We start from the raw sequence: 24,053 nt of genomic DNA, 5'->3' as shown, positions 1-24,053 counted from the left end.
GTTATAAGATCAGGTCCTGTTCCTGGCACTTAGCAGGACTGTACTGTATTAAGACTTCGGAAGGGTTTTGTGTAAAATGAATGGCATATATAAAATGTGTCCTGCCTCACCGATCACCAAGTTATAGAATAACTGACCACCAAGGGACACAAACCTGTCAATGACAGTTTGTGGCTGTCTGTGCGTGCTGTTGCCTCTGTATTGTTTGGTCTGTAGTCCATAGATGTTTTTATCTCTGCGTTTTACTTTGCGTGTAGGCTGTTGTTTGATGGTTTCGGGACAATTTCTGGTATTGTTTCCCTGACTCCTGGCTCTTCATCCATAGACTGTACATCTATTGGATAATGATTATGGATTATGTGTGAAAGTGCATTGCTTCATGTCACTCTACATTACAATATCTTTTAAAAATAATTGTTATATTTATCTGTTACATGGCTATGTATAATTAATTAATGAGCCATTTTTAGAGTTTAACATGTCTGACATTCACTGCAGTTCATCTACATGTTATAAAAGTAAAATGTAAGTTATTAATTCTAGCATTGGCCACAATGAGGTGATCATTATAGATTCGACTATCAGCTCAGAAGATTAAATATTGGCACCTACCAGTTTAACTTTCATTCTGGTTATCTGGTTTCTAGGCGTAGTAAATTTGTCTGGTCATGGCATGTGGATAAGCTGTTTTTTTTTTTTTTTTTTTTAACTGGTAAATTGTTCTACTATGTAAAATACAGAAACTTAAAATTGCTAAATCCATTTAATATAATTGAGCTGTTTAATCTACATGGAGAAATGTAAAAGAAAACTCTGTACAGAACAATGTGACTTTCCACCCACTGACACTCCCTCTGTATTTTGAATAACTAAAGCACCTCTAGGCCAGCTGGGCACATTGAATAGGATTTATGTTGCACTGATCTGCACTGCGTTGGCTGAAAAACAGAAAATATGTAAAGAGTTTTGATTGCATAAGCAGTGAAAGTCTAAACCTCCATGCTTGATCAAAAAAAAATGTTTACAACATTTCTCTCTGATTTCCGCTATCTCTCCCTATGACTCTCTCCCTCTCTCTCCCCCTCTCTCTCTCTCCCTCTCTCTCTCTCCCCCTCTCAAGCCAGCATCATGGGGATCTAGCTGGCAACCAAACAATCGAGAGAGGAAAGTGGAGTATTTGTGATGTGCTGCTGTACAGCACGACCAGCTGTCTGGGTGAAATACTTGCGCAGTATGTTAACCCAGAACAAGCATCTTTTATGGGTTGCCTACAGATGCTGGGACCAGACTTAATCACAGAGGTGGCCGTGTCTGGTATTCTGTAATCCAATTCCCGTGCAGATAACGTATACGTCCCCTGGGTGCTTCGCTCACACTATTCTCCTCAACACTCTCATACACTGCCTTAGATCTTTTTATACAAAACTGTAATACTGAAGAAACACCAAAGGTATTCCCAGTGTAGTGCTTTCATAATAACACTTTTCAGGTGTTTAAATCACGTCTGTAGCGTAAGAGTTTAAATATGTGATTTCATCAGTAGTTCAAAAGATAAATGGTCATGTCACTAATTATAGGTATTTGCTTTCTTACGTTTACATTTGGCAGACACTCTTATTCATAGCAACCTATATATTTTATCACCTACTTAACAGAAAGAAACTAAGATAAGCAAGTTTCTGCAACACGTTTGATAGGCAGTACGTACTTGTTCAAGTTTTATTTACTTTGACCAAGTGGAAGAAAATTGTTCTGAGCCATTTATATTTTGACATGTGATAAATGCATGAAAAGTGATATTTTTGTCTGCACTCAAAGCACTCAGACAGTTCAGAACCCAGCAGTACCTTGCATGCCAATAACAGGACACACTGGGCTAGATTCATAAACCCTGATGGTCACCACACCACACTACACATCACAAAGAGAGCGACACAGTGTTTAATACCTATTCATAAAGTTACCATGGTGATAAGTGCACCGATGTCAACCTTCCACTGTGCTACATTCACGTGTCCTTTAGGTGAAAAACCAGTCAGAACTGACATGGAAATTAGACTGGGCATATAAAAGACTGACTCCAAGACACAGGTGACTGAGTGAACCCCAATCATGAGATTAGTGGTAGGCTCAACTGACAGTTGCATAAAAATGCCTTTGTACCTTTCACCGAGACAGGAGCTCCATGGTTGAACTAAGTTGATGACCAGTACTACTTCTAAATCATGGCAGCGCAGCACATTGCATCTTTCCTCAGTCTACATCTGTTTTTATTTTGTTCCTCTGAGCCACCTGAAGGTACATTTCTCATGGCATTCTCAAGCAAGTCACCTCTGGCTGCAAAGTCTGCCATCGTGTTCGAAAACCCAACAATGTGCCTTTAAAGTTATGTCACTTAGCTAAATGGACACATGTTTAGAATTTTTGGATTACTTGTATAAGTCCAAAAAATTGTAATGTGTTGTTTTCTGGAGTAGTGTTCTATTGAGAATCGCTAAGCTCATGTGCAAATGTGCAAATGACTTTAAATGTCAAATGTGAATATGCACTGGTTGCCCATGTTTATGAATGAGGAAACATTACTGAGGCATATTTGCGTTAAATCTGGTGATACATTTTATGAATTTGGCCCTTCTAGTCATATTCATTCAAAACATTGTAAGGACTGCAAAACTAATTTGTTTTCATCATTGTCATGAATTACTCGTAGTAATCCTAGCACTTCCTCTAAAGCATGTGAGGTTCAGTATTTGATACTGACCACTTCACTTTCCGCAGGGTTTATTCCACACTGATTTGGATATTCAGGTCCTGCTGAAGACTGAACCAATACGGTAATTTAAGGTAATCGGCAATTGGGTGTTCAAGTGATAGGACTCCCATATTCTACACCAGTGCTTTCTGTCATTACAGAGGTTCATTTTATAGCACTTATCTGATTAAAAGGATGATTACACTGGGTGTTAGGGTAGAGGGCCTCCACACTCTTAGGGCCTATATGCACACACTATTTAAGCACCTGCTCTGTACGCGTGCAAACTGTAATTTCCAGCAATCTTCAGATATGCTTACATTTTAAATGTCATTTAACAATTACTGTCATTGAGCAGGGAGAGTGTCTGTTGTCTCTAGTAGTTATGGTGGAGGCATTGGGTGGATTCCAGAGATTACATCATACTTCTGGGCAGACTAGAGTATACAACGACAGTCATGGTCTGGTGGTTAGGGAACCAATCTTGTGACTGGAGGGTGGTGGGCATGACTGAAGTGCCCTTGAGCATGGCACTTCACCGCAACTGCTCCTGCTGGAGCTAGGGCTGCCCACAGCTCTGGGCATGTGTGTACCACAGCCCCCTAGTGATCACGTGTGTGTGTGTGTGTGTGTGTGTGTGTGTGTTGACTTTAGTCGTACAAAGAAATACCCTGTATTCTAAAAGCACTGTAGTGCAAGGGTCAACTTAAGCAGAGACTTTGCTTTTGCAACAGTGGCCGTTTTGGGAAGCGATGCTGTAATTTCATTGGCTGACGATATTGGAAATAATGCCACAGCCTCTTCTCCAACATGAAACACATGCTGACCGCTTCACCCAGGCCCTTCCCAACTGTTTTCCATTTCCTAGTGACACACAAACAATCTCACCAGTCAGCCCTGCTCATTACTTTCTGACTTTGAACCAGATGCATTCAGTTTGAAGTTTGGTCGTTAGGTATTCAGTTTGGTGCGTATTCTTCAGAATTTGATGAATATCTGAAATATTTTTATGGTTTCAAAACAAGGAGTTCTTGAGAAACAGCTGGAAGTAAAGTATTTTTTAAAGGGTTTACTTTTTTTAATTTTTTGACCCATTTAATCTTAATCATCCTGTGACTTTGAGTTACATACATACACAAAGCAAAGCCAGATGTAAACTGTACATGCAAGTTGTAAGATTTAAGACTCTCTGCTTTCTGTTTAGTCCTGTCTGAGTCATTTTTATTATCAAAATGTTTCCTGTTTTTGTGTGACCTTTTTAACATTCTCCATGAGAACAAGGGCTCAATTTGACAAATATTGTCAAATATTCTTTCTATAGTTGATTTGAGTAATGAATCTGTCCTCATTCTCTTTCCTCTTTCTCTCTTCTGTGTCATACGTATGTTATCACTGCTTTTTTGTTCTTTTTACACAAGAATCCCATTATTCCATGAAATGCAATTTTGCAATAAGAATCTGTAAACCCCATGTGTATGAATGTAGCACCCTAGCTCCTGCACATGTGTATGAACGTAGCACCCTAGCTCCTGCACATGTGTATGAACGTAGCACCCTAGCTCCTGCACATGTGTATGAATGTAGCACCCTAGCTCCTGCGCATGTGTATGAACGTAGCACCCTAGCTCCTGCACATGTGTATGAACGTAGCACCCTAGCTCCTGCACATGTGTATGAATGTAGCACCCTAGCTCCTGCACATGTGTATGAACGTAGCACCCTAGCTCCTGCGCATGTGTATGAATGTAGCACCCTAGCTCCTGCACATGTGTATGAATGTAGCACCCTAGCTCCTGCGCATGTGTATGAACGTAGCACCCTAGCTCCTGCGCATGTGTATGAACGTAGCACCCTAGCTCCTGCACATGTGTATGAACATAGCACCCTAGCTCCTGCACATGTGTATGAACATAGCACCCTAGCTCCTGCACATGTGTATGAACGTAGCACCCTAGCTCCTGCGCATGTGTATGAACGTAGCACCCTAGCTCCTGCGCATGTGTATGAATGTAGCACCCTAGCTCCTGCGCATGTGTATGAATGTAGCACCCTAGCTCCTGCGCATGTGTATGAATGTAGCACCCTAGCTCCTGCGCATGTGTATGAACGTAGCACCCTAGCTCCTGCACATGTGTATGAACATAGCACCCTAGCTCCTGCACATGTGTATGAACATAGCACCCTAGCTCCTGCACATGTGTATGAATGTAGCACCCTAGCTCCTGCACATGTGTATGAACATAGCACCCTAGCTCCTGCACATGTGTATGAATGCAGGGTTGCCATCTTTTCAAGATCGCTTGGAGTGAAATTTGAACCTGGAGGAGGTGGCGAGTGTAAATTGTTACCAGGACGGAGTAAAATGGACACAAATTAAGTATTATATCGCGATCGATCGATCGCCAGTGGTTGGCGCCAGAGCGAACTAGTAACACATTGAATCATATGTGGATCAGAGGTAAATAAACTAGATTTTTTTTTTTTATCGGAAGATATCGGAAGTGTGGCGTGAGAGCGTGTGAAGACAGTCAAATGCGTGTGTCTCACGCTCAATGCGTGAGAGTTAGCAACCCTGTGAATGTAACACCCTAGCTCCTGCACATGTGTATGAATGTAACACCCTAGCTCCTGCACATGTGTATGAATGTAACACCCTAGCTCCTGCACATGTCCTGGTTCAGGCCAACAGCTGTTACTGAGGATGCTATGCTCCAATATATGAGCACAGACTTAATACGGCCCTATTCTTTCATTCCTCGCTGCACCCCCTTCATTTTTGGTCTTTCTAAACAATAGATGGACTGCTGCTTTCTTTCTTTGAAAGACAGAAGCACAGAGCTGTCTGTCCTTTTTTCTTAGCCATTAATGAATGCAGACATTCAGTAGAAAACCTGACAACTTTATCAGTACGGAACTGCCTGACTGGCATTAGCATATGGCATTTTCACTATCTGACGTGCACAGTCCTATTCTGAGATGATGTTAATGGGTTCGGAAAAGCTCAAGCCTCAAATCCACACCACATACAAACACACACAGACACACACACACACACACACACACACACACACACACACACACACACACACACACACACACACACTCCGTGGTGGCCCAGTGGGTACAGCACAAAACTAGTTTGAATAAGCTTAGTCACACTGCTTCGCCGTGTATTACCCAGAATGCACCAGCACATGTTGAGGGCCTTGCTGAAGTGCTGAGTCATTTTGAGTCATTCGTGAGGACTGGCTAGGCCCTGCAAGTGCTCCGTCCCCCCTCCCCAGGTCTGTGTGGCAGAGCTCAGCTGGTGTTTGGGCCACAGTGGCCTGGGCATTAAAGGGGCCTGCAGCAGGTGTTTAAAATGTTGTGCATTTGTGTCCAAGTTATAGGCTGTGAAATAAGTGATAATAATACAGTGCAGTGTGCTGGTCTTAAAGCAGATAATTTTAAATGGGATTTAGAAATCAGTCAGTCACCTTAGTGAAGCTAGATAATACATGAGGACCGAACAAGTCAGCAGCCATTTTCACAAACTCTAAAGAGACAAGCTCACAAAGGCTTGCTTTGTATGCTCTGTGTCAATGTTTGAGTCATATTTTACACAATGAACTAGATGGCCTTTAATTATTTGAGGAGTTGTTGATTTATTGGAACCTTTTACAGTTTCAGTGATGAGAAATATTCCATGTGATTCTCGCTGTGTGTGTGCTGGGGTAACACTTTAACCATGTGAGAATAAATTTTGTTTGTGAATGTGGGAGAGTGTCTATTTGCATGTACATGAGCATGACTGCCTGTGTTTGCGTACATTTGTCCTATGGGCTGTGATGCTATGGCCGTGATGCTGTTCATCTGTGTGCTGTTATGTCTAAGGAGCAGTGAGAGTTGTTGCTCCACCATTTCTCTCACCCTCAGTGCTCCTGATGGGGGCCCGAGGGCATCTAGCTGCTTCCGCCCCTGGCTGGACCCGAACTGAGCAGGTCGCTGCTCCACTTTGCAGTGGGAGGAGAGTTTAATGTGTTTGGAAAGACTAGGGCAAACTATTACACAGACAAACGGGTGCATGCATGCAAACACAAATATGTGCACACAAGACCACACACGCTGAATTCTAACGAAGGTACGTGCTACAAGACCACAGTTCATGCGAAGTTCCCACACGAAAGCAAACCGATATCCCAGTTCACTTTGAGGCTTCCGTGTCACTTTGAAATTTCACATTTGCTCTCGCGCTCCCCCTCTACACTGCTCCACTCTGACTTCTCACAGACACATCCATCTGGCCAACATACATCATGTCGCCCTACAGACTCCCAAAGCTGCGAACGGAACAGGACGAACTGGAAATTCTGCTCAAGGCCACTTTATATTAATTACCACTGAAGAAAAGAATAATTTATTATAAATTAATTAGCTGGGGATATTTTTGTCGTGTTGGGGCTCATTACTGGTGTAGAATGCAGCTACTGTTCAGCTCAGCATTCTTCACTCCCAACTTTCTAACTTTTTAAAAGTTGGGTTGTATGCATTTCAAATACTGTTATAAGAGATTGCAAAACATTTACAAATACATTTAATTGAATTTGTGGGTACAATAATTGCACAATCAAGTAATTAAAATGTAATTGTTTGATAATATTGTGTGACTGCAGTCAGTAAAACAGCTTATCTTCTCCCAAACACACATGGATTTATGCGCCTGCTGTTGTCTGATGGAGCCGTAACACGGACTGCAATGTCCTCCGTCTCTGTTCATTTTTGCAGCAGTGACTGGGTGACGTCGTACCGTGTGCTGCTTAGCAACGACTCGCACACCTGGGTGACCCTGAAAAACGGCAGCAGAGAGCTGGTGAGCAGACCACAGGCCTTCCATACTTATGCCCGACACACTTACGCCCTTCACACTTAGGCCCTTCACACTTACCCCCATGGCTTTAGCTTGGGATCAGCAGTGCCTTGATCTGTAGGTTCAGTCTTGGACCAACAAAGAACGGATCCTGCAGTGTGATTGGCTGTTGAGCTGTAGGTAGAGGTTTGAGGATCTGCTGGCCAGAACTAATGACTGGTTCAGACTCATAATAGGTAAGATGCATCAGCCAGTAAGAGCCGTAACTTTGTGAATGATCTCCTGCCTCATGATGATTGTATTCAAGAGAAAACAAGTCTACTCTGTACTTCTGAAAACAAAATTACTTTATAGTCACAAATGTGTATCTAATGTGCCACTTAGCAGGTGGCACATATAACTCCAAAGGATTTAATAGAAACTACTGTTGGTAGTCCTCTTGTTCCCAAAGGCTATAGGCCTGTTGTAAAGGGGAAAAAATGTAGTTGTGTCAGATTTACTCAAACGGTAGAGTTACTTCACCATTGAGGTGTAATATGGTTTGCCAGGGTGCTGCCACCCAAGCAGACAGTGGGACTTCAGTCTGAGAAGCCATTACAGTGCAGACGTCAGAACTGGTTGGAGCCTCCCACCTTCCCAGAACCAAATGTTTTCCCCAATATGTTAAAGCCAGCAGTGATGCTGAGAGACACTGGCAATGTGTGAACAGTCCAAACTTATGCGAAATAGCCAAAAGAGCATTTTTTACAATTTCCACCCCTATTTTCTTCAAAAATTGATCATTTGCTGTTTAATTAATTGGGATTTTGATTAAGCGGGATTGTGATTAATTAAATATGCAGAATTCGTTGTAGTGTAATTGTAGTTACAGCTGGTTTAGGTATAATTGTTCAATGATTGCACTGTTTCTGAACAAAGAATCATCATTTCCTGCTTTAATATGTAGGAGAGCTCATTTACAAATCTAATGATCTGGAGGCAATGCTGTAAATATGAGCATTTGAGAACCATATGGGAGTCAGACTAGTTTATTAAAACAGCACTGAGTCACTGTAAGAGAGTTAGTCTGATCTTATCTCTGCCTGAAGAGAGAAAAGAGCTAGTGATTACAGCTTTCCAGTAATAGCCCAGAATAATGACTACGCATTATCATTTTCATTGTTATATCAGTTGTAGAAGTGGAGAGCGATTAATTAAAATTACAGCAATTATTAAGTTCTGCACCTAGTGAGCATGCAGTAGTGAGGGTCACATTGCGATTGCCAGTAGTTGTCAGTCCAGGAAGAGCATTAGACTGGAAAGTGCCTGATGAGTTCCTGACCCTGTAAAGGTGTGCAAGTGTTCCTGCTCCTCTCGAAAGATAAAACCATTACTAGTGTTTTCTTCGGGCAGGCTGCTAAAGAGACGTGGATTACTAATCATGACGCTGGTTCCCCACTTAAGAACTCAAGGGTTTAATCATGCAGTTCTTGGTTCCAGTGCTGATTTTGAAGAGTGGAGATCTTAAGGAGTGAGTGTTAGTCTAACACAAAAGGAAAATATATGCACAGCCTGTTTAAGGACAGACACATATGCTTGCACACAGAGGGGGCTTCAATGAGATTGTTTATTATTTATCATTTATTTTATTATTCATTTATTTGTTAATTCTATTTTGTCTTTTTAGAAAAGATGTAGAACATTTTGTGTACATGTGTTTATTTAGAATCCTTCTTCATTTTATTATTTATTATTATTATTATAATGGTGTACTCTGCGGTTTCATGTATGCTGCTGGTAACCTAGAATTCTATACATTATCACTTTGCTTGCTGCATGAAGAAGCATGCATGCAATGGGCTGATGAGGTTTGATTGTTATTTTTTATAATCTCTGCTTGCCTCAGTAGCTTTTCTCTGGCAATAAGGAGAAGGAGATCCCTGTCATGAATATCTTCCCCAGACCTGTGACAGCTCGCTACATCCGGATCAACCCTCGCACGTGGTTCAGCGGTGGGGGGATCTGCATGAGGACAGAGATACTGGGATGCCCCCTGCCAGGTGAGAACGCAGGAGAAAGCTACTTATGTAAAATATATTTGTAAGTCTTTTTTTAGTATAATTTAGTATAATTACAGAAATCACTGCCTGTTTCTTTTTGATTCTTTAAGATCTCAATGGCACAGCATCTTAATACACTTGAGAGTGCCTGACAGGCTAGGTTTTGAGAGTGCCTGACAGGTTAGGTTTCTGAAGCGACCAGCTCTGTATGTTTCCATGAAGAATTTAGTTAATTTTATTGGGGGGGAAAACAACATATTAACACCTGTGATCTAGATGGGTTATGCTGTGTCACTTTGGTCAGTCATATGTTTAAGGTCTTTACATTTGGTATCTAATATTACTTACTTAAGATAATGTTGCTAAATATCTTACAATAATTCACATTTAGTATCTAATCTTGCTTACTGAAGTTAATGTTGCTAAGTATCTTACAATAATTCACATTTGGTACCTAATCGTACTTACTGAAGGTAATGTTGCTGTATAAATATCTTGCAATAACTCTTACATTTTCTGCAGCAAATTGTTAGTTTTGCAAATTCATAATGCCACATGCTAATTGGACAATGTTTCTGTTTATGTGTGTTTTTACAGATCCGAACAATTACTACCACAGGCGAAATGAAATTACCACCACAGACAACCTGGATTTCAAACACCACAGCTACAAGGAGATGAGGCAGGTAATGGGGTGGATTTTGTAACAAACCTCATGGAAAAGGTCACTCCATGCATTCCTGTGTTAGAGTCTGCTTGTGAAACATGTTGATAATAATAATGCTAAACAAACCTACAGGTTGAATTACGGCACACGGCCATGTTCCAGGAGGACACGCAACACAGTTTAGTCATCAAACAAATCCATGCAGATTAAAATGTTACAACACTGGGAACAGGAAACTCTACACACGAGCTGTTTGTGCTGTGTGCTCTCTGTCTGAGGTGGGCAGGTGTCTGTGGAGAGGGGCGTGGTCTGAGGCGGGGTGCACTGTGGCCACTGCAGTCTGTAAGGAGGAAAGCGTTCTGTTATGCTGGTACTGACGAAACACAGAACAGAGAGTGCAGGCAGTGTCACCCCCATACCTCCCCACACCTCCCCATACCTACCCACACCTCCCTGCATCTCCCCACACCTCACCACACCTCCCCATACCAACCCACACCTCCCTGCATCTCCCCACACCTCCCCATACCTACCCACACCTCCCTGCATCTACCCACACATCCCCATACCTACCCACACCTCTCTGCATCTCCCCACACCTCCCCATACCTACCCACACCTCCCTGCATCTCCCCACACCTCACCTTACCTCCCCATGCCTCCTCACGCATGCCCTCACCTCCACATACCTCCCCACACCTCCCCATGCCTCCTCACACCTCCCCATGCCTCCCCACACCTCCCAATACCTCCTCATACCTCCCCACACCTCTCCCTCCATCTCTCTCACACGCAAAATCCAAATTCTAACTCTGAAACCTCAGTCATTCACCTTAATGAACACAAAGTCTCTAAATGCAGCATTGTGGCACTGAGCATCACAGCACTCAGGAAGGTCCATACATCAATCAGTCAGTCAAGAGTCAGTTCACCCCGCAGTGTCCTCTGGCCTCTGGAGAATGTTGAATTTTCTTTTATAAACACTTGAGCATTTCCCCTGTGACCTTGCAAATTATTATTGATCATAAGGTTATAATGCTACTTTAGCCCCACATTAAATTCTGATGGTTTGTTTTATGACAGCAGTATCTTGTGGCATTAATTTTCATTTCACATAACAGTGGATGACTAATGACTACTGTTCATGATGCTTTCAGTGGATCTCTTATACAGCATTGACTTTGAGAAACTAATTGGAGAGAAACCATCTTTCTTTAGGGCCAAGCCAAAGCAAGGAAACTATGCATCCTTAAATGGATAGGACATCCTTTTGACCAATTGCGCTCTCTCTCCCTCTCTCTCTCTCTCTCTCTCTCTCTCTCTCTCTCTCTCTCTCTCTCTCTCTCTCTCTCTCTCTCTCTCTCTCTCCCCCTCATCCTGTGAGTGGAACTATTTATCTTTTCTCAACCTAAAATAAAGTAGTGTGCGGTTGCACGCTGTTGGCAAGAGTTCTGTGAGGGGCGCGGGAGGGTTGCCAGAGTAAGTGTGCCCATGGCGTCATGGAGATCTGGGATGATTCTGGTGCTGTTCTGTCTGCAGAGGACTGAAATCCACTGTGTCTAAATCTCAGTCAGACTAAAATCATCCCCTCTTCACTGTAGCACTCAAAACAGAATGATGTCGTGCAGTAAAAGGTGATGTGAGAAAGTTTGTTTGATGAACGTCCAAATCTGTTCTGCGGTTATGATGCTGCATAAGAAGTATAGTATGTTCTAGACTAAATATATTACATATTACTAATATATTACTAGTTTTGCTTGGTAAAATCTTCTAGGACATCATCTTCTTCACTTCAAACAATGCATAGGGCGTGTATTTAAAGAGAAAGAAAAGCTAGTTGTGCAAAGCTAGCATACTTGTTGCTAAGCGTTGTGGGACTGACTGGTCTAATGGTAGGAGGTTGATTTGCTCACTTGCATACTCAGGTAGTTAAACCAGATGTTTGAAGAATGATTTATAATGTAGAAGTCAAGGTTCAACATACGCTAAATTAAAACCCTGTGCCTTGGTTATTTACCGTACAACCAGCTGGCGCGGCAAAAAAATAAAACATGCAAATCTAAGAGTAACGAGGGGCTGATTTCACAGCTTGCTGTAGCGTTGCCCAGCCCTCGTGACCTTTGTGCTGCGGGGTGAGAGCTCAGTCCAGCCACACACTCTCAGAGGGGTCCCCACGTCAGAGGGGTCACCACGTCAGAGAGGTCCCCACGTCCGAGGGGTCAGCACATCAGAGGTTTCCAGCTGTAACTTTTGTTGCTGCCGTCCCTGTGCCTTCCATTTTTACTGATCTCCTAAGTGATCGGGGGCTGATTTGACCTCTGCTCCTCCTGCACAGTGACCCAGGTCCACACCTGGTTGTCTTCTGCCTCAGTGCCTCTGGGCTGTGTGTGAGGCAGGTTACAATTTCCTCAAACCACAAATCCCAAAGGCAGGACACACCCTAGTTTGTGTATCATATGTTTGAATGTGGTGTGTTTTAAATGAGCCCAAACTGATCTGGGTTATTGTAGACGCATGATGAAATGCATGAAACTGATGCTTAGAAATTACTTCAGTTGCTGGGTCTGATTCAGAATAGTGCAACAGATGCCCCGTAATGACGGAAAATTCCGCAAGAGTGTACACATTAAACAGCAGTACTTATGTTTCTGTTCTAATCTCTGTTCTGGATCTTATCTGACTCTGAATTGAGGTTCCACAGCCTGCTGAAGATAATGAGATACAAACATGACATTTTTTCTCCTTTTTCAATTGACGCTAGCAAATGTTTTGTCTAAGATAGTTCATATTTATTAGCAGTGATGTTACATTTTGTTCTCAGCACACGGTTCATTGTGTCTGCCTGCATAGCTTCATTGTGTGATCCTGTATCTGTTCCAGTTTGCACTGTTGCACTATGGATATAGAATGATATTAATAAAATGTATTATTATTAACTTTATTACTGGGGCAAATCCTAAATGAGTTAAAAAGTATTAATCTTGGAGGATCTTTTTATGTTGAGGATATTGCTCTTGCTTTAAAATGCTTTTAATGAAATATCTTCTTTGATGCAGTTAATGAAGATGGTTAATGACATGTGCCCGAACATCACTCGTATCTACAACATCGGTAAGAGCTACAGCGGGCAGAAACTCTACGCCTTTGAGATCTCAGATCACCCAGGAGAGCACGAGCTGGGTGAGCCGCCCGGGCCACAGCACCATCGTGTCCCATTGGTCTACAGTCCTTCTCCCCTTAACAACCACAGCCGACATGCTTCATACACACATCACCAGGCTCCTGAACAAAGTACTACCATGACTCATCGAAGCCTCTCCCCCACCCCCCACCCCACCCAACCCCATCTCCTGACGCACATACAGGTGAGCCAGAGTTCCGCTATACAGCGGGTTCCCATGGTAACGAGGCGCTGGGCCGAGAGCTCCTGCTGTTGTTGATGCAGTTCATGTGTCAGGAGTACCTGTCCCATAATCCTCGCGTACGCCGGCTAGTGCACGAGACTCGCATCCACCTGCTGCCCTCCGTCAACCCCGACGGCTATGACAAGGCTGTGAAGGCAGTAAGCTCCTTGGATTGTACTCACACACACACACACACACACACACCTGACCTAGTTTACAGTGTCTGCAGGGGAAACCCACCTCCATGAGTTTCAGGGAAGTTGAAAAGGTCGAAAGACTACATTGATTTAGGTTGTTTTTCACCTAACAAGAAGTCAGGCTTTGTGCTTCATATGATTAAGTGCAGAGTGATCAAGCCAAAAAACATTTGTGTGTTTGTATGTGTGTGTATGTGAGAGAGAGAGAGAGACTGAGAGAAAATAAATGAAAATATGCCACAGATGTCTGCCCTCCTAGAGGGCTTGTGTAGTGCTCCTGTGTGGAGGTGCCGTATGGGCAGTAGAGGAGGAGGGGGGTGGAGGCTACTAGCATCTCGCCAGCTGTTGGTCCTTCACCTCCCGAAACAAACATGAGTAATGTGGATCGCTCACTGGAGGACGAGGACGTGCACATGGCTGAAGTGACATTCTGGAGCTTTAGTGAACTTGTGCATGCTCTGCTTTGAAGTCATTGCACACATAGAATAGAATACAATACAAAAGGGAACCTTTATAAAGTGAACACACGACTCTGAATCTGGAAATCAGGTATGTAAACAAACACTGCATCACTAGACACCGATCAACATGCAATACTCAAAAACAAAACAGAAAAAGACAGATCTACAACAGAACATCGACCACATTCACACTTGAATAAATAAATTTCTTAATGCAGAAAGCCATGGACAGTTAATTTTTCTGTTTATGCATTACATTTAATCATTACTTTAATCATTCCCTTTATGAATCTTTGAAAATATTCAGTGATAAAGGATTTTTATTCTCCAAGCAATCTTGAAGAATTAAATTGCCGTACCATTCCATATCAGTCTTGGGCTATTTCAAGGTAATGATCTTCCTTGTAAACATGCGCGCACACACACTCTCATAACCAGAGGTGGAAAGAGTACTGAAAAATTGTAATTGAGTAAAAGTATCATTACTTTGCCTAAAATCTACTCAGAGTAAAATTACCCATCTCAAAATTTACTTGAGTAAAAGTACAAAATTACTTCATTTAAAATGTAATTTGAGTAAAAGTTACTTAGTTACTTTCAGTTATTTAATGCATGGATGAATCATGAACCAAATTCAGCACAAGTTGTTTTAATCGATTTCATTAAGTGCACATCCACACTTGCAAAAAGATCAGCTGGGCTCAGGAACATACTTCCTCACAGCACAAGGACAGTCACAACCTGTACCATAAAGTGCAAACTATTTTCAGTCCTATTGTCCAACAGACAACACTATGATAAGAATAAAGAAATTTAAATTACAAATTATTCAAAAAGCAAAATGCACACAAGATTAAGTGCCCACAAGATCACAATCAAACTAAAATGCAACAGGATTCCACTACTCACAATAAAATGCCCACAGGATCCCACATCAAAAATAAAAAAATGCTCATAGGATCCCACAATTTAAAAGTAAGTGCTCACAGGATCCAACTATTCACAATAAAATGCCCACAGGTTGCCACAACTCAAAATAAAAAATAAAATTACCACAGGATCCCACATCTCAAAATAATACAAAATGCGCACAGGATTCCACTATTTAAAACGCTCACAACTATTCAAAATACAGTGCCCACAGGATTCCACATTTCACAATAAAATGTCCACAGGATCCCACAGAACCTGATAGATAGAAGATTTAAAGATAGAACAATCTCATCCTTTTGCACCAGATTACGACCTGATTATGAGACAATGGAAAGGGCGCGCGCAAGGCAAGGCCACGCAATTGGCCTTCAGTTCTGGGACTCAGAAGTTAAAATTTCTGCCCGCATTTAATTTTTTACCATCGATATTTTTTACTCAGTAATGTGAGGGTGTTCAAATGTAGTGAAGTAAAACTACTTGGGTCAAAATGTACTCAAGTAAAAAAAGTACATAAAAAAGTAAAATTACATATTTCAAAAACTACTCAGAAAATTACAAATTACTCATAAAAAGTACTCAATTACAGTAATGTGAGTAAATGTAATTAGTTACTTTCCACCCCTGCTCTTCCAATCTCCACTCAGGGTTCTGAGTTGAGTGGATGGTCACTGGGCCGGTGGAGTCCGGATGGCCTGGACATCCACCACAACTTCCCCGACCTCAACTCCATCCTCTGGGAAGCTGAGGCCCGCAAGTGGGTCCCCCGCAGATACCCCAACCACCACATACCCATCCCAGAGTGGTACCAGTCCCAGAATGCCACGGTACGTCACTGTTAAGTCCAGCTAATAATTGCTCTTGTGCTGATTTTTAAAGAATACTAAGGCATTCTAATTAGAATGTCTAAGAAAATGAATCTGGAATTTACTGAATCTTTCACACAGGGATTTTTAGAAAAAGCTTTTATTGTAGAATGTGAGTTTTTCTATTATCCCTCAAAAAAACCCAGCCATGTTATTTTTGAAACAATGCCACATCGCGGTGTTACAACAGAGAGCTTGGGTGGTTAATCCATAGAACGGTGTCTGCTTAAGAAGGCTCCGTAAGAAGCACATGGCGTGTTCAGTAATTCACGATGCACTCTTGCGGTTTCTATAATGAGGACTATGGCAAGGACAGCAGGCAGCTCTGACAGTGACTCACACATGTTCAAAAATAACCCCAACAGCACAGCAGATGCTGTAGCTACGCACTCTGCTGTGCAGAAAAAGGTGTGTGTGTGCGTGTGTGTGTGTGTGTGCGCGCGTTTGTGTGCGTGTTTGTGTACACGTGTGTGTATGTGTAGAAATAAACGCCTCTTACACAGTGTGAATGCTGACAGCATGGGCAGTTTGCCTCTATTTTCTAATTATGGCTGCCACACTAGTGCAAACACGCACTGTGGGGAGTTAAGGTTCGCTCATTCACCAGTAATGTTTCTACTTGCAATAATATCACCTCTGCCATTCCTTTTGACATTATCGTCAGGAACTAGATGCTGTAAAGATGTTGTAAGCATGCTGTTGTTTTAGCTATCAGTGCAGGAATATATCTTATCTTCGTAGGTACATGCATAATAACATTCACGATTCATGACATTACTTTAGTGAACTACTGAGATGCCACACCAGTTTAAATCCTCGCCTTTGCTCCCGCAAAGTCCCCAAACACATTTAACACATTTAACCCCTAGCACTCTTATTCCTCACTTCTGTAACCACATAACTTTCACACCAGTTTTAATGTAGTAACTGAATTATTCACAGATGTTCCTGAATAATATATCTTAAAGAATAATAACTAAATAATAAGCCTGGAGTTTTAAAGGTTAACACATCCACACCCCCTCCACCCCCAGTTGAAACTCCACTATTCACTGAGTGCAGGTTGCCATGGAGACGCGCGCCTTGTTGGGATGGATGGAGAAGATTCCATTTGTGTTGGGGGGCAACCTGCAGGGTGGCGAGCTGGTGGTGACCTTTCCATACGACCGCACCCGACCCCACAGAACCATGCGGGAGGCCACACCCACTCCTGATGACCCCGTGTTCCGTTGGCTGGCGTTCTCTTACGCCTCCACCCACCGGCTAATGACAGACGCCGCCCGCAGGGTGTGCCACACCCACGACTTCGCCAAGGAGGACGGCACCATTAACGGGGCGTCCTGGCACACGGCGGCAGGAAGTGAGTGGTGTCACCACAGGGGTGGTGGGTGGGGCGCCATGGTTTGATTTAAACAGGCACTGGTCAACTAACGGACCTGGAGCTCTAGGGACTGTCACAGTGTGTGATGTCTTATGAGGCCTGTCCACTTTAGCTAGTCTGACATTTATTTTAAAAAATGTTTTCTCAACAGTGTTGGGGTCTTGAGTTCTTGACACCAGCTAGTTCGGATTTTTGCCAGCGGCATGTTGTGGCATTTAGGATGATCCTGGCCATGGTTCCCGTACTCTGGTGGTAATAGAGGGCCCAGGGTCCTGTTCTGCCTGAGGTAGTCTGCTGGTGATGGCCATGATGTTCCTGCACGTTACACTGAACATACGATAAATGAAGAATGTTAGTGTATTGGAATGCTTCTTCTTATTGGTATGCATATGGACACAGAAGCCTTATTTATAATTATGGTTGTGTGAAGTCTGTATTTGGTGTGCATAATAATGTGTTACTGTACTGTAATGTAAAACAATAATGTAAAACTATTCAATTATCAGTGTATATCTACATTATCTGGCCCCAGTTATGTAAAGTATATGATGATAGTTTTGGGAGACGGACTCCCACCGTGAGACGTGGGAGTCTGGCCCAGAGCACCACGCACATGCCAAGCCTGCTGTAACGAGCGCTTACTCAGGTGTTCTACATATTTACGAGAGAGAAAACACTTTCCAGAAACTTCCTCTCTTTGTTGTCACTACCGCTTGAGGGAAGTTTCCTGTGTTCAGTCTTTTGTGTTATTGAAGTCCTCTGGTGGAGTCAGACTCCCAGATGCAGATAACGGTGTGAAACCATGTGAGCTGCAGCGCGGCTTATGGCGTCCGGCGCTGATCTACCTTGGCGCTCAGCACAGCGGAGGGGAGGATGGGAGACTTGTGCTTACGCTGCCTGCACTGTGCTGCAGGTATGAACGATTTCAGCTACCTCCACACCAACTGCTTTGAGCTCTCTATGTACGTCGGCTGTGACAAGTTTCCCCATGAGAGCGAGCTGCCAGAGGAATGGGAGAACAACCGAGAATCACTGCTCGTCTTTATGGAACAGGTAAAACACACACACACACACACACACACACACACACACACACACACACACACACACACACACACACACACACACACACACACACACACACACACACACACACACACAAATGAGACCAGCAACAACCAAACAAGGAGACAAGACTTTGACACAAGACTGTTATTTCCGCATTATTCGTTCCAGCAACAAAAGACCATGCCAAATCTATGCTTAGTTTTCAGAGCTGATTACACATATAGTGACCGTTGAGCTTAATGTTGCATGGCTTTAGTCTCAGGAACACGTAAGACGTGTCACCTGCACCTGCACTTAGCTCTGCCGAGGGGACATTTGGCATGCGGCGTATTCCACAGTAAGACATAATGATGCCAATGGCATTTACACCTACAGCTTATACACTCGCACATCTGTAGACGGCGTTTAAATATTCGAGCAGCGGAGTCTACAGGTGTGAAAATATCCACTGAGCAGGAGGAATGCAATCAGAGCAGGCAAAGGAGGCCCGAGAAGGGGTGTGTCGGTCTGGTGGGATCCAGAGTAACCTTAACAACTGTAGGCTGAGTGTGTGGGGGCGTGAAAATCGTGGGCTTCAAACGTGGCCTCAATTTAGCATAGTTCAAAGAGCTTAATGAAAACTGTTCACTTGGGGTGCAGCTACAGAGCACATGTTCTCATTTAAATGTTTTAGTGAAAAATGTTTAGATGGTATGAATGAATGAATGTATATTTAAATATCCTTCTAGGTAATTGACTATCTTTTGTTATGCTGTTTGTGTGTATGTGTGCATATGTGTGTTTATCTCTGTATGTGTTAGGTTCATCGTGGTATTAAAGGGGTGGTAAGGGATATGAAGGGAGGAGGAATTGCAAATGCAATAATCTCTGTGGAAGGCATCAACCATGATATTCGAACAGGTACAGTGCAACCCATCGTTATGAATTTAAATACCTAATGAGAAATTAGAATATTCTAAATACATTATCACACAGTATAAAAAAGTTGAATTTTTAAAACCCATTTCAGTGTTATGACCATAGGACATTCTGTCTTTTTATCTCTTCCTTAAACAAAGTTACGTGCACCTTTTAGGCTTGTGTTCAGTCCAGGCAGTTGAACGAGTAAAAAGACCCAGCATTCTCCAGGCCACACGCTTGCTTGATGTGTTGTAGCGCTGTGTGATTGTTGGAAAGTCTCTAGCATGTTCTCTCTTTCACGCTGGAACATTTGGCTCAATCTGCTGCCAGTACTGGGATGTTACTGTTTGTGGAGTCTATAACATTTCCAAATTGGCTTTTGGCATAATATTGCATTTCCACCATGGCATATTGCATTTCAAATTACCTTTGTTTAACAATTCTGCAAAAGCTCTCATTCAGACAGACGTCGCAGGTTGTTAGCTATTGACATCCAACCTAACGTGCAAAAGCAGAGAAACCTTTATATCTCCACCATGTTTTGCCACGTTTTGTAAACAGCAGACACTTGCTTACCATCTGTGGCCAAAGCAGTTTGGCTATGTTAATGCTACTTCCTCTGCAGTGATGCTCTGACTGCATTTGCACTGGGCATTTGCAAGAGCCCCTGTTCCTAACAGTGCCATAGAGACCCTGGCATGGGCTTCTATCTTAAGCCCTTAAGCAGGTGCCAAGAGGAAACTCCCTTGTTAAGGGCAGTGACTGTGACTCTGTCTGCTTTCACATAGCTTAGATGAGAGTTAAAAACAAACATGCTTTCTCACCAAAAGCCAATATGCTATGTACAACCACAGAGGCCCAAGGATTTTTCAGTGTTGTGTCTACTGGGGGCTTTGCTATAGATGTCCCACAGATGTTTCTGGAGAAAACCACTGGTCACTTTTCCATCCAAGTGAAATTTAATTTATTTAAGACATGAAGTACTTAAGAATAATACTTTAGCGCAAAAAATGTTTGCTGATATATGTTTAAAGCTATTTTACAAATATTTTTCCTAGTGCCTAGATTAAGTCCCTAGAATGAACACAGCTATAGTGACATTAAAACTTTTACTTTTCATGTTTTCAAAACCATTCATCACAAATATATATTCAAACACAACCTAAACAATCTCCCTCATGAAATGCTGCAACATTGCAACTTTCAGATAAACGTTCAGGATTAAGTGTAGGGTTACAACTGGGATTTCGTTCAGTAGGATTCTGCCATGTCCTTCTTTTAACATTTTATATCAAATCAAAACAATGTAGCAATTCAAAACACATTCATATTTCCCTCCCCAGCTGAGTCACATTAGTTTCCAGCAGTCTCTGTTCACAGTGAGTGTTTGACTTTCCCCCCATAAAACACTGTGTGAGCTCTGTAGAGAAGCACAAATAAAAGTAAATTCCTCCCTCTTAATGTGTATATTCAAGAGACAGTGGCCTCTTTTCATGCAGGGGATTGCAAGAGATGTAATTTCTCATGATTACTGTAAATCCAAATGTTTGAGCAATGCACATAAAGCCGCTCTGAGGTGTCTACAAACCACCAGCCTATAGCATATTAACATAAATGAAGAGAAGTAAAGGGTTTTCCATTTGCAAACGTACAAAGCCCTTTAGAAGCACCATTACTTTCTGGGGGTTGCCATTCCCAGATATTTAATGTATCTAGCAGAAATTATGTCCTTGTTAATGGTAAAAAGCTTTTAGAACCGTCATAATTCAGACAGATTTTATTGAGTTTTTTTTTTTCTTTTTATGTAATAACTGTCACGGTCACAGCTCCAGACCCTTCCCTGTGGGCGTGTCGCTACGTTGTCTGTGTGTCGCTATGTCCATGTTTGTACTTCCGTGGGTGTGGGTTGTTCGTGAGCGTGTTCGTAGTCTCACCTGTGCCTTGTCTCGAGATCACGAGGGTCTGTGTTAATCACCTATTTAATGTGCACTCGTGCAGTGTCTTGTGCTTGTCTTTGTCTAAAGTTCCGTGCAAGTGTGAGTGTGTGTGTTGTGCTCGCTCGGAGCTCGGAGCTTACACGTCTGTTTCGTCCAATAAACGTTCTATGTTGCACCTTGCGACGCTCGTCGTGCCTCCTTCCTACGAGCGTTACAGAAAGACGAGCCGACAAGATGCCGGGATACGCTCCCTGGGCAAAGAAGGGAAAGAAGAAAAGCAAGCGTCGCCATTCATCTCACCCTGCACATGCCCGAGAGGAGTTGATGGTGGAAGGGGCCTTCCCCCCGCCAGACCTGGAGGAGACTGGGCTGTTCTATGTGAGCACAGCTGCGTGGACATTTGCCCCCCCCCCGAGGTCGAGTGAAGAGTCCGAGGAGGAGGAGAGTCCTCTACCTTCCGAAGACTCCGAGGAGGAGACGGAGAGAGGTACCAGCTCTGCTCCGTTCGAGCACTCCGCTCCCCTCGTGACCGAGGAAGCCAGCCCTCTGCCCTCTGTAAGTGCCGAATCTCCACCAGAGAAGACAGCGAGGGAGAACCAGACGTCAGCCCTCCGCCGTCCGTGTGTGCGCCACTCGCCGAGTCCAACAGCGAAGGCGAGGAGGTGGCTAGCTCTTCCCCCTCTGTGCGGACAGAAATGACCGTGCGTACAGAGAAGGGAGAGAGACCGGAGGGCGAGGCGCGTTCGGGCTCTGAGGCGAGCTGGATGGACTGCTCGCCTTACGTCTCCGTGGAAGAGGCGATGTCGAGGAGCCCAGGAGCCTCGGAGGAGGAGGAGGGGATGGAGACGTCAGAGGGCGAGGAGGTGCTACCCCGGCGAGCGCAAGAGACCCGAGGCCCGGGGGTGTGTTTCGGGTTGCCCCCAGAGGCACCTCGTACCCCGGCCAGTGAGCGGCGTCAGGCAAAACCCCCGCCAGCGCCCAGGAAGAAGCCTGAAGCGCCCAAAGCAAAGCCAGCGGGCGCGCGGTTGCCTGGAGCGCCAAGCAGCGCTGCGCATGCGGGAGGACCGGTCCCGCCAAACGGAGGGACCCCCGCCTCCGGTTCCGCCTGCAGCCCTGGGAGGGTTCGCGCCGCTGGCCGCGCTCTTGCAAGCAGGGAGCGCGATCTCCTGGCTGCCCGTGCCTGTGTGTTTGTCAGTCCCGTTGTTTATCCCTAATTTCCTTTTCCCTCTTGTGCCCCTTGTGTTTCATGTTCCTGTATGTGTGTTTGTCCACGTGCCCGTGTTTAATGTATTTTCCCCTGTCTTCCCAGGGAGGGTGTTCTAGAGCTGTTCGCGGCGATTCCCACCATCGGGGGAGATGGCTCTCGGAAGCTCGTGAACCCGGCGGCTCCGGACCTGCCCGTTGGTGTTGGTTCGGGGCTTTCCAGCTGCGCGGGACGCTCCGGGAGTAGCGAGCCCCTGGTGGAGGGTTCTGTCACGGTCACAGCTCTGGACCCTTCCTTGTGGGCATGTCGATACGTTGTCTGCGTGTCGCTATGTCCATGTTTGTACTTCCGTGGGTGTGGGTTGTTCGTGAGCGTGTTCGTAGTCTCACCTGTGCCTTGTCTCGAGATCACGAGGGTATGTGTTAATCACCTATTTAATGTGCACTCGTGCAGTGTCTTGTGCTCGTCTTTGTCTAAAGTTCCGTGCCAGTGTGAGTGTGTGTGTTGTGCTCGCTCGGAGCTCGGAGCTTACACGTCTGTTTCGTCCAATAAACGTTCTATGTTGCACCTTGCGACGCTTGTCGTGCCTCCTTCCTACGAGCATTACAATAACAGACACACTATATAATGAATTATGTGATTTATACCATATATAATGACAAAGAAAAGGTGTTTGTAGTAACAACTGCACAAATAATAAAACAAACAAACAAGGTAGAACCACCACACTATCCTTTCTTGATCTGAAACAACTGCGATGCTTAATGTGGTCGAACTACCTGTCATTCTCCATACGTGACAGACATCATTTTCATCGGGCTCATCTGTTCCTGATGTGTGTTACAGCTGTGCTGGCCATGTTCAAGATTTTGCTCAGCAAGGCTCAGCAGATTTTCAGAAGTCTGAGTCACTTAAAACACTGAGGATTAATAGAACATGAAATCTTGGTAAAAAGGTGCGGTCACTTATAGAAAAATATTACATTAAAGGTGCTCCCAGAGATCCTGCCTGCACTGTTTTAGAGACCAAATTTGGAAGGACCAGACTGGATAAACTTAATCAGACTTATTTTCTTCCAGAATCAAGTCAATGATAATCACAGAGTAGTTACCTTAGTGGTGTCATGCAGAGACTGCAAAAATGAAACTAATTATGTGATTTTAATTATAGACTTTGTGCTAAATGATTCTAAGGTAATTTAACACAGCTCAAGTTTTACTTTACATGTTCTTTTTTCCTAAATTATCATTTTATAAGGTAGTCCCATTTATATATGAACACGGCTGAAAATGGACACTCTCCAGTATGTGCATACAGTTATATTTATGTGGTTTTCACACTGCAGATTATCCACAGCAGCTTATCAACGGTAGGTTGGTGTGTTAAATGAAGGTAATGTGA

General features: G+C 43.6%; 1 protein-coding gene across 4 annotated transcripts in view; it reads left to right on the top strand.

The window, feature by feature from the left end:
• Nucleotides 1–24,053, top strand: part of LOC143510455 (inactive carboxypeptidase-like protein X2) — a 59,681-nt gene that overhangs the window by 34,199 nt on the left and 1,429 nt on the right. For 3 of the 4 annotated variants that reach the window (XM_076999822.1, XM_076999820.1, XM_076999819.1), the window contains 9 exons: nt 7,517–7,601; nt 9,487–9,637; nt 10,235–10,323; nt 13,361–13,484; nt 13,670–13,866; nt 15,944–16,123; nt 17,225–17,522; nt 18,457–18,596; nt 19,412–19,511. In XM_076999822.1, coding sequence (XP_076855937.1) covers nt 7,517–7,601; nt 9,487–9,637; nt 10,235–10,323; nt 13,361–13,484; nt 13,670–13,866; nt 15,944–16,123; nt 17,225–17,522; nt 18,457–18,596; nt 19,412–19,511 — 1,364 coding nt within the window. Of the gene's footprint in view, nt 1–7,516; nt 7,602–9,486; nt 9,638–10,234; nt 10,324–13,360; nt 13,485–13,669; nt 13,867–15,943; nt 16,124–17,224; nt 17,523–18,456; nt 18,597–19,411; nt 19,512–22,757; nt 24,041–24,053 lie in introns of those variants that run through there. The other variant, XM_076999821.1, reaches the window with a different exon arrangement.

Source organism: Brachyhypopomus gauderio, chromosome 3 (genome assembly GCF_052324685.1).
Source record: "Brachyhypopomus gauderio isolate BG-103 chromosome 3, BGAUD_0.2, whole genome shotgun sequence".
Classification (NCBI taxonomy): Eukaryota; Metazoa; Chordata; class Actinopteri; order Gymnotiformes; family Hypopomidae; genus Brachyhypopomus; species Brachyhypopomus gauderio.
This window is presented reverse-complemented; position numbering and strand designations above follow the sequence as displayed.